This window comes from Aplysia californica, unplaced genomic scaffold, assembly GCF_000002075.1.
Source record: "Aplysia californica isolate F4 #8 unplaced genomic scaffold, AplCal3.0 scaffold00193, whole genome shotgun sequence".
Classification (NCBI taxonomy): Eukaryota; Metazoa; Mollusca; class Gastropoda; order Aplysiida; family Aplysiidae; genus Aplysia; species Aplysia californica.
Genome location: NW_004797463.1, coordinates 367,814 through 379,245, shown reverse-complemented (window position 1 = coordinate 379,245; position 11,432 = coordinate 367,814). Strand labels below are relative to the sequence as shown.

Below are 11,432 nucleotides of genomic sequence, written 5' to 3'. Positions count from 1 at the left end.
GCACGCACGCACACACACCACACACACACACATACAGACGCACGCACGCACACAAACATGCACACACACGTAGTATGCTTGCACTCACGATCAGACTCACAGTCACATGCATAAATGAACAGCAATATAAACAATAATAATGTTAAGCTAGATACATACTCATTATTCTTATTATAACTCAATGGTATTCTGATTTTTGCTCTAAGGTCATATGAATACAGTCGAACTTGCCCTGACGGCCACCTCAATAAGACGGCCACCTGTACAAACGGCCACTTTCCATTTACCCCCTTGCGTTTTTTCTATATCATTTAACAATGTAAAACGGTCACCTGTCCTGCGGGGCCTCGGCCACCCTATTTTAACACACAACCCCTATCACAACAAACACCTGTCTTAGACGGCCACCTTAGTGACTCCTTTACGTTTAGTCATAAATCATTCATTGGCCCCTGGCGTTGTAGTAGTTGTCGCAGTTGTAGTTAGGTAGTCCCTCCAACCGATTATGTTGCGTAGACCCCTCCCACTGTTGACCAATAGGTAACAAATTCTCAGCTCTGTTGGTGAGGTAAGCGTGTGATCCCTCATAACCCATAAGCCCCGCCCAGAACTCACACACAAATCGTAAGTGAGATGAGTGGTCACTGTTTACCCAGTCTGTAACAAAGTAACAATGGGCGTCAACGCGAACTTGTGACAGAAGCGTCGCTCATTCTCCGAGTGGTGGCGACCCGTGTGTTTGTTTTACCATAGTACTCGGTCCTCCTTGTCTGACACATTTCGTTTTATTGTCACCCTTGCACAAAAGCAGCAACAAAAGGAAAAAAAACTAGCGAAAACAACAACAACAACAACAACAACAACAACAACAACAACAACAATAAAAACAGCAATGCAGCAAGCTTCGGTTGGGACCTCAGAAAGGAATGGTTTGTTTTCTTCATCTTGTTCAGTCCTGCCTAAGACGGCCATCTGTCTTATGCGGCCACTTTTCTCCTTGACAATGGGTGGCCGTCTTACGCAGGATTGACTGTACTTATAACAAGATGATTAAAATGGAAGAAGTTTGATGGATGATGGTAAGAATGACCTTCTTTGTTACAGATCAGAAGCCTAGGTCTTTTACTTCTGACTGATATTTTTATTTTAGGGAACGAAGTATGTTTATTGTCCAAAAAGGTGGAATTAATTTTTCTAGTGCTAGCTAAAGATATTAAGTCTCACACATTCATCTTGATTTGGTAATAAATTGAGAGTCCAATCACCAAGAACAAGCAAAAAAAAGCACAGAGCGAAGTGTACACACACGGTCGTCACTGAGAAGTGCCGCTATCAACCCAGAACTAATCAAGCATAATGGAGAGATAGTGGTGGACATCTTCACTAGCTTCTGCGTTAAAAATCTTCAAGACCCACATGAATGGCCCGCACCCTGGACGCAATCTCTTATCATCACTCTCCCCAAGAAAGGCGCCACGAATTTTTGACCGCACTATAGCGTTTGCTTTCCTGTAGAAAAGAAAGGTTTGCCAAATACTGCTAACCTCTAAACTGCTACTTAGTATATGTGAGTGTACGGGGGGTGGGGGTGTCTGTGTGTGTGTGTGTGTGTGTGTGTGTGTGTGTGTGTGTGTGTGTGTGTGTGTGTGTGTGTGTAATTATATATATATATACATTATATATATATATATATATATATATTATATATATATATATATATATATATATATATATATATATATATATACATGCGTGTATGTGTGTGTGTGTGTGTGTGTGTGTGTGTGTGTGTGTGTGTGTGTGTGTGTGTGTGTGTGTGTGTGTGTGTGTGTGTGTGTGTGTGTGACAGCAGCTATACGAGAAAACTATCGAGTATAACAACGTAAACGCTGTTCTACTGTAAGGTTCAGAGACATGGAGGCTCACAGAATCAGCAGCAAGGAAACTGCTGAACTTCATAAATGGAAGTCTGAAAAGGATAGTGGGAATCAAGTGGTGCGATCGAGTCACAAAAGCTCAACTGTGGGAAAGAACATGCCAAAGGCCAAAAAAGGAAGACATACAGGTGATGAAATGGAACTGGATTGGGCACACCCTGAGGAGACCCCCAACAAGCATCATCAGACAGGCTTTGACGTAGAATCCACAAGGAAAACGTAAGAAAGGAAGACCAAAGATGGCATGGAGGCGAGCGGTACAAGCGGAAATGGCAAAGGTGAGGACATCATGGAAACAGCTAGAAAAGGATGCACAGGACAGGCTTCGCGGAAGAAATGTTGTTGATGGCCTATACTCCACTGGGAGTTAAAAAAGGCGAGAGAGAGAGAGAGAGAGAGAGAGAGAGAGAGAGAGAGAGAGAGAGAGAGAAAGAGAGAGAGAGAGAAAGAGAGAGAGAGAGAGAGAGAGAGAGAGAGAGAGAGAGTATAACAATAAAGGTGAAACTTCCTTCTTAGATCGGGATAAGGCGCCTAATAATAGAATAAACCTTGTCAACTTATCAAACTATGGAAAACACTGAGACTATATGGTGTCAGAGGAAACTTGTTGGAGAACAGTAGAGTTCTGTAGACCAACAGCAGAAGTTCAGTAAAACCAAAAGAAGGCATTACAAACTGGTTCGAAGTAGCATCTGGACTACAGCAGGAATGCCTTATATCTCTCCTCCTTTTCATAATGTATGTACAAAGTAAGGCAAAATGTATACCAAAGAACAAAAAAGCCTGACGAAGCCAGTGTCTGCTGACGACCAACAAATCCTCCAACCAAATTGAACAACAGTTGTGAAAAATTTGACATAAAAATAAGCACATCAAAAAACAGAAGTAATGAACATTCATCTGAACAGCAAACAGCCAAAAACAGGTAATTGTGTTTAAGTATCATTCAGTGTTTTTACGGAAAAGTGATGAAATAAAAGTACGAACTCAAAACGCCAACTCTGTCACCCATTAACTCGCAATCATCTATCTCAACTAAATGTCTCCGTGAACACGAAGATACAACTTTTCACTTTAACATTTATATTAACTTTATACCACGAGTGTCAGACCTGGACATTGAGTAAAACCCATGATAGCAAGATCCCTGCATGCCAGGTGAAATGTTCCTGCAAAGCCTTAAACATCCCGAGAAGAGACAGGTAGAGAAATAAAGATGTAAGAGCAACTGTCGACATGGAGTCCTGTCTGCATTTCATAGAAAAATATTGAATGAAATGGTATGGCTGCCTATTTTTTTCCCTTTCCCACTGATATGAGATTGACGCCATCTGTTTAGTTGAACACAGTTTATATGAAAGTGTCCAAAGGTATTATGCACATACTTAGTGTAACATGTAACTGTTACAGATAAGGAATATATGTGAGGCAGCGCGGTGGAATCAGGCTCTCGTCAATTTTTGGGCATGTAGAGTGATTGGTATCACCTTAAAGCTTGTTCACCTGTCTTTATTTGGACGAAAAAAAATATCCATTTTTCTTGAATACAAGTCGAGATATTTGCAAAAGAAGGAGGTGGGGGTCATTTTTTTTCAGAGGTAGAATTAATGAGAAAATGGCGGCCAAAGATTAGTTATTTCCTTAGCTTTAGAGTCCGAAGTAACTGAAAATTAACATTTTTTGTGAATTAATATAAACGTTTTTCAGAAAAATCCACACAGAAATGAGTTCTTTAATGGGCATGAAAGGTGTTGGGCCAAAAAAGAAAAATTCGATAAAACTTCAAAAACCTGCGGAAAAAAGCAAGTTTCTTAACTTAGATGATTTTGACGTGAGCCTGATTCCACCACACTTCCTCACATATGTATAAATCAAGGATCTGAAAGTAATGATGGTTTAAGAAATAATGATGGTGATGAGTGAAGTTCCCAAATGGTGGGCACAGTCACTTTTAAGGTGAAATTGTTAGTGTTAGCCTATTCTATCGGGCCAAGACAAGTAATTAGGGGACCTAAGTAGGTAGACAATACCATGGCAGGCATGTTTGAGTATTTGTAAGCAAGTTGTAGGTGGCAAGTTAAAAAATGTTTTAAAATGTAGCATTCTACTCCCTAGTCTTTTTCCTCGAATATTCTGTTCGTGTCTTATTAAACTTGCGGAAATTCTATCGCAGGATCCTCGAACTCGAGTCGAGAGGGCACATTTTACACTTAATTTTGTACCCCCTCACCCCAGGGGGGGTGGCGACCTTAGACTCCCAAATCAAGTACCCTGTGTCTGAATCACCACAGTCTCTTACAAGATTGGTATGATTCCAATGCTGACGTTTGGAAGCAATTCCTATATATTTAACAAATCAATATTGTGCATAATATTACTCGTAAGCAAACGCCTCATTTCGTAGACTTATCTCTCGCTATTTTGAAAGCAGATCAGCTTTAAAAAAGAGGGCTCGGCGAAGGATAGAAAATACTGGGAGAAAGGTGTCATCTCTGTAAAAAGAATCACCAATTATGACTTTATCTCACCAGAGGATATCTGTTGAGGCCAGGGAGTAGCGTCACTTTTGTTTGGACAGCAGACAGAAATCCCCCCCCCCCCAAAAAAAAAAAAAAGAAAGAAAGAAAGAAATAAACCTTTGAGAGCAGATTCAATGGACAGTTTCAGCTTGATAGCAATAGTAAAGAATGGTAACCTAGTGGTAAGGCTGCAGGACTCTCAACTGTGGGTTCGGGGGTTCGAGCCTTTGCTCGGTCCGACGTTGTGTTCTTAGGAAGGGACATTAAATTCAGAGGTCCCGCCCTTTGAACAATGTAATAGTGTTGATCGGCGCGTTTAATCTATACCGAAGAGTTGATTCGTTTCAACCACTGATTACACAGAGGTGTTCAAAACAAACTTGAAAATGTAATAACAAATCCATCGTGTTAAAGCCTCGCATTACCTACACATTCTGTACTCATGCAGCATACCAAAAAAGCGAAATTTATTCTGCATGATTTTACACTTTAATAATTCATCTATGTTAAGAGGCGCCCGAGATACAGATCTAGTCCTTCAAAATTGACCTGAAAAAAGAAAACAGGCTTGGCAAAATTATGCGAAAAGACAGTTTTTGCGAGGGTATTGAGGAGCATCAATATTGATAGAATGGACGTACATTACACATCCAATGAATGGAGAATGTTGCATTGCAATAAACAATGTTGTATTTTGATACTTTGTCACTAAAGTTGCAAACACAACAGGAAACAGAGCAATCACAAATACCATGCAAAACATGAACGTCATTAAATGTCCTCATTATTATTTTGCTCGGACGCCATTAGTTTTGTATAGTGCACGAAACCATTGAGCATTTACCCTCTTAAATTTTGTGATTTAACTATCTGTGTCATTTTATCCCAAATATCACAGAGATTTGAAAACAAAGGGTCTGAGTTTCTTCAACTGTTGTTTCATGGTACTTCACTCTTCACATACCTGTAGGATTCGCAACGGGTCTATAATAATATACTGGTGATCGCTCCAACGTTGATTTAATTTGGTTTTCCAAGAATTATCTAGTGACATTGGCACTGTAAGAAAATTCTTCGCTAAGCATAGAGATGTCTAATTGAATGACACCATGACGAAAACAAGGGTAAGACATGACGTTCTAGCATTTGCACGATGTAGTCCACTAAACCAAGCCACACGGTGATTCTCACGAGGGCAGTTTTGTTCATTCCACCCAGACCACCCAAAACCGTGGCAGTTTCGTGGCCTCTATTTCTCACTGACAGATGATTATGTCTAAAAATCTATCTTACTCTGTCAATGTGAAAAAAGCGCTTAGTGTTCGACACGAAATCATTAGTAACTTAACAAAAATAAAATTAATACTAATGAGCACATGTTTTGTGAAGTCCCGGTTCTGTGTGGTGTGCCTGTCTCTTCTTGTGATGTTTAGCGTTTTCGAATTTCATCCCGAATATTGTGATGTTGCTTTCTTTTGTCTTGCTTAATGTCCAGGGGTGACACTGGTAGCATAATCTTGGTATAAACATTGAAATAATAAGTTGTCTCTTTGTGTCCATGAGGATGTTTGGATGGAACAGAAGGAGTGAGAGCTGATAGGTGGCTGTTTTGGTGTTTTGAGTTCCCTTTTACATTTCTCTGTCTTTGGACCTGTTTTCAGCAGAAAAAAGGCTACCAAATAATGTGTCCTTATATGACCTTATGCTATTGCAAGTGCCGTTTAACTCTCACCCAAAAAAGAAAAGATTCCCAAGCTTTAGTTTGCATTTTGCGTTATCGAGTCCATAATATTATATACTATGAAAGGGAGGGGAGATAAAACGCTTCCGTGTAGTACTTCTGATCTTACTGTGAACCAGTCAAAAAAGGCTGCAAATATATTTCAATCTCTTGTGTTGTTTACTATTGACATGACTGTGTCAGGGGACGATGGGTTCTGTTGACTGTCATGCCTTCTGTTTTTGAGGTTCGTATCCCCATTACATATTTCTTGTAGCTGTCGTTAAGTTCTATGCTTGATTTTGGAGGCGTCTTGGTTTGGATGCATAATACATTGTTCGTTTGCTAACAGTAGTTTATTTAGTTTTTCTGGGCTTTGGTTTGCATCTTGCATTCTTGAGTCCATATACATGTGTATTATAGTTAATAGGAGGGGAGGTAAAAACGCATCCGTGTCGTACTTAATATTTTACTTTGAACCAGTCTGTGTTGCCTTCCTTTGTTCTTAGTAAGCTTCTTCTATTGGTGTATACAGCACTGATATTGTCTAAAAGCTGTCCTCTGATGCCTTACATTTCAAATGTCTTCCACTGTTTACTTTGTTAAAAGCCTTCTCCTGATCTAAGAAGACGATATTGGATTCCTACCTTTGCTCTATGGTTTTCTTGCAGAGCTGTAATAATGCGAATACAGCACCCGGGCACCCTTTTCCTTTGTGGAATTCTAACAGGCTTCGCTCAGGTTTCTCTCTAAAATAGGCATTCTCCTTTGTGCTATTATTTTGGCTCATGCTTTCCCTGTGTGGCTTAATAAAGTGATGCCTCTGTATGTTATGCAGTTGAATAAAATGTCTTGATGAGGCAGTTACTGGGAGTGTTAGATTGTTCAGTATACCAGAAAGATCTAATGTTGGGTTTTCGGTTGTTGTTGTCTTGTTTGTTTTTTGTTGTTTTTTGGGGGGAAGGTTAAAGTTTCGACTGTTTATGATGATGATGATGATGATGATGATGATGATGATGATGATGATGATGATGATGATGATGATGATTTGGGGGGGGGGGGTATTTTGTTTTTTTTGTTGTTGTTTTTTGCTCCTCCTGAGGAAGCCCACGGGACGAAACGTTGAGCTATTAAACAAATTTAAACATTCTATATTGTTATTTTATTTTTGTCTAAAAATAAAACAAGACTCTCCCTCCTACCCTGCTTACCAAAAAATGGTGATGATGATGATGATGATGATGATGATGATGATGATGATGATGATGATGATGATGATGATGATGATGATGATGATGATGATGATGATGATGATGATGATGATGATGATGATAATGACGATGAAGATGATAATGATGATGATGATGATGGAGGCTACCTCTTAATGATGACTTTTCAGAAGTTGGCACGTTAAGTTTTAACAATATTGAAACTCTGACTTCGCTTTTCAAGACCAAGAAAAGGTTTAGTGGGCTTTTTCGCTCGATCTCCATCCAATTGGCTCTGGACTAGATAAGTTGGCACTCTAAAATTGAAGCAAAGGAAACCAAAGCAAAGGAAAACAAAGGAAAGGAAAGGAGAGAAATAGAAAGGAAGTGCATATTTTTTCAGGTCTTTATTAACACTATTAGGCTATTTTAAAGACTGTGCAAAATATATTTAACGTCCATTTCCGAAAGGACCTGACCAATTGGGTTGAGAACCTTGAAATCTCCACCAAACAATTTCAGTTCAAATACGCCTTGTCTAAATATTTTAAGCAAGGCCACTTCTTCCGCAATCTGGCATTGTACCAACTAAGCTAACAAAGCGCTCAAACAAGTATGCCATAATGAAACAGATAATAGAAAGCAAAAACTATGACTACAGAGGGCGTTTGTTGTGGGGGGGTGAAAATTGTAGGAATGAGCTATAGATACTGTAAACAACTATGTACTGTAAGGTTTACACAAAAAGATATATTTTATTTCATATTAAACATCTACAATCGTCTACCCAACAATGGGCACAATGGGGGTTGAGCTTGGTCCCTGAAGAGTGTCGAGAATTTGGCGGTAATAATTAATGATTTCATTCGGAGACAAGACTTTCTCCTGGGAAGCAGAATTGATTTGAAGGTAGTTAGGTGTTGTTGACCTATATTGGTTCCACGTCGCTCCGCCGTTTGGAACAGTTGACGTTGGGTTCCCTGTCTTGGCAAAGTTGGTCCACCTTTCCATTATTTGTTGAGATACCTGAATGTCTTCAGCATTAGGTGGCCCATTGCCTTTGTCGGTGAACATTTGCTGTCGCACATCAAACAGGAAAAGCATCTCAATTCCATGCAGAGCTGACATCCATTGTGGGGCTTTGCTGAAACTAGGTCTGTAGTTGAACTGGTACAAGTAATGCTTCTTTTCAGGAACGTAGCTTACAACTTTAGCCAGTTCCATAACCATTGGTGCCCCAAATACAAAGTAATCTACAGCGTCCAGAGTTCCCCTTTGTATGGTGGCTGGGGTTGACCTATCTTTAATAAAGGATGTCTTCATCACGTTAACGATGTCCTCCCGGTCGAGATTGGTAAACTGTGTCGTCTGAGATCTCAAAACCTGTTTGGCCACGTTCATTGTGACAACTGGTGGGTTCTTTCCGAAGAAAGTCGGAATCATTCCTCCAAATTCATCACTATTAAATCCCCTTAGAGTATCTACGTGGTTAATTTGTCCTCGAGCGAGTAAGGTACTTGGTTTGTCTGGCAGAAATCCAAACGTTGTTTCTATTCTAGGGATATTGATGAGGGTTGCTTGTGCGGCTACAGTGATTCCAAGGGATGCCTTGAGCAATGCATTTGCATCTGCCTTTTGCAAGCAGGACAAAAGTGCTGTTGAATTATTTAAGTCGTTGCAGTTAACGGCCTCGCTGATCAGTCGAGCGGAAATACGAGGAGTCATTCGATTTCCTGGAAATTCGATTGCCCAAGGTGAAAGAGCGGAACCACTTTCCATGATTGCTCTCTGGAACAGACCTTTGGCTAGCGGTGACAGAGTGAGGAGAGAGACACAAGCTGACCCAGCACTTTGTCCAGCAATAGTGACCAGATTTGGGTCACCTCCAAAAGCAGCAATGTTATTTTTGACCCACTTCAGAGCAGCGACCTGATCCAACATCCCATAGTTTCCAGGCAGAGTGTCATCTTCTGTTGACAGGAATCCGAAAAGATCAAGTCTGTACTCAAAGGTCACAAAGACAACTCCTTTAGCTGCGACGTAAGAAGCATCATAGGATGAGCCTGACCCAGCGTTGTACCCTCCTCCGTGGATAAACACCATGACGGGCAATGGAGCGTTGCTGGTTCTCTTAGTCGGCGTGTACACGTTAAGGTAGAGACAGTCCTCGCTGTGAGAAGCGTTTGGGTTACGGAAACGATCGTTAAGACCCACTCGCTGCAGACACTCGTCCCTAAATCCCAGGGCGTCTCTGACACCGGTCCATGAGTCAGGAGCAACAGGGGCCTTAAAGCGGAGTGGTCCTGAAACAGAGAAATAAATTCACATTGAAGTCTGCACGTTAACAGTTTCACTGCTGGGCCGTAATACTCAGTGAAAACTACGATATTGTCTCATTAAATAGAGCAAACTCATTCATTCTATAAACCTCTCAGCTTTAGATTTTGAGAACTGCATACTCCTGGTACAGCTAATATCCTCTCGTCTTCTATCCCTGCCTTCAGTCACCACAAGGTTTACTCAGTTTTTATAACATAATGCACCTGCTGATGATGGAGACAATCAGCCTGCCCACACTGAAATGGACCCTCGGGAAGAGGGGTGAAGAAGCATGGAACGCCACGTCTTCCTAAGACCCCGGTTCTACATTCAAGTAATTCAAATAAGTAACAAGCAATGTTTTGTACAGCAGTGAAAATCTTAACTTCTTCTGAGAAAATCACATCGCGCAGGAGTCGAATTTTCATGTTTTCCAACTATTCCAACAAGAGACAGTGTTGCCCTCTTGTGAACATTCTCCCCCCAAATTACCTTTTCTGCCTGAATCCGGGTAGTTGTGCTCGTTTATTAGAACCTGGAAGAGTTGATAATTTCATGTTTCCAATTCTGTAATTTTAAATAATGTTAACAAGAGTCCAAAACAAAGTTTATTTTTGGCTGCAAAGATTTTACGGAAGCAAGTCCAACCATTGAGAAAGAATTGACGTTTCTTTGCCCTCTATATATTGAACGATTGGTTCCAAATTATTGTAACCCCCGGGGCAGTACTACTGACTGAAGTGTCTTTAGGCTATTCCCAAAAGGGGGACATAAACATGTTCTTATGCACAGTGGAATTGTAAATGAGCATATAAATCGATGTCATGCTAAATAACTGTGCCGAACTGAAACAGGAACCTGTTCCTTTTTCTGTCCTAATCCTTACTATCGTCTTTTTTTCCCTCTACTTCTTTGGTATGTTTGTCACGCTCTTGTGACACGCTTTTTCCCAGGTGCCTTGACAGTCGAAGCAGACTTTGTGCTGTTGAAGCTAGAGAGGTGAGCAGAGTAAGTCTGATTCCCTGTAAAGACTTCTCTGTTGACATCCACCCCTTGGCGCTCATATGACCTTATGCAGTTGCGAGCACCATAAAACCTCTACACTAAAATTAAACCAAATCATTATATCAGCTTTTACTACCTGGAGTAGAACCAGTGTTCAGTTACATACATTAAAGAAACATAGTCACAAAAAACACAAGGATGACATACATGGGTTTTTAGTAGTGGATATTTCTATATACAAAATAACAAAGATAGAGTGAGAGAGTGAGAGGGGGAGAAAGAGGGGAGAGAAAGAGAATAGGGGAGGACAGGAAGAATGGAATGCATATAATGTCTCTTACCAGTGGGAGGTTTAACGTAGGGGATGCCAGCGAACCTTGCCACCGGGACTGAAGGTCCAGAAACAATCTGTCCCCTCAGTGTTCCGGAGGTGGTGTTGGCCAGGAAGAAGTTGTTGGTCGCCCCCGCTTGTCTTGCCTGTAGAGCTCCATTGCTCAAAACCGTTGTGCACAGAGCCTGGAGCAGCCAGGCCGTTGCCATTTTACCCGATAGAAAGACAAGTGTAGAGGCTACGGGCAAATTGAAACTGTTGATAATTTCTTGAGGTACTGGCTTCTATATATACCTATAGCTCACATAACAAACCCAGGCGGTTATTAAGTAATAATCTATAGCATCATGAGGACTATTTATTCACCTCCCAACTGGGACATGCATTTTTTTT

At 40.7% G+C, this 11,432-nt stretch overlaps 1 protein-coding gene across 1 annotated transcript; it reads right to left on the bottom strand.

Annotated features, from left to right (window-relative positions):
• Positions 1-7,588: 7,588 nt before the first annotated feature.
• Positions 7,589-11,248, bottom strand: LOC101862649 (acetylcholinesterase-like). The gene is made up of 2 exons (XM_013082771.2): positions 11,050-11,248; positions 7,589-9,702 (listed from the first exon to the last, which is right to left on the bottom strand). The coding sequence occupies exons 1-2, from the start codon at positions 11,246-11,248 to the stop codon at positions 8,168-8,170; spliced, it is 1,734 nt and encodes a 577-aa protein (XP_012938225.2). The 3' UTR covers positions 7,589-8,167.
• Between the last annotated feature and the right edge of the window lie 184 nt (positions 11,249-11,432).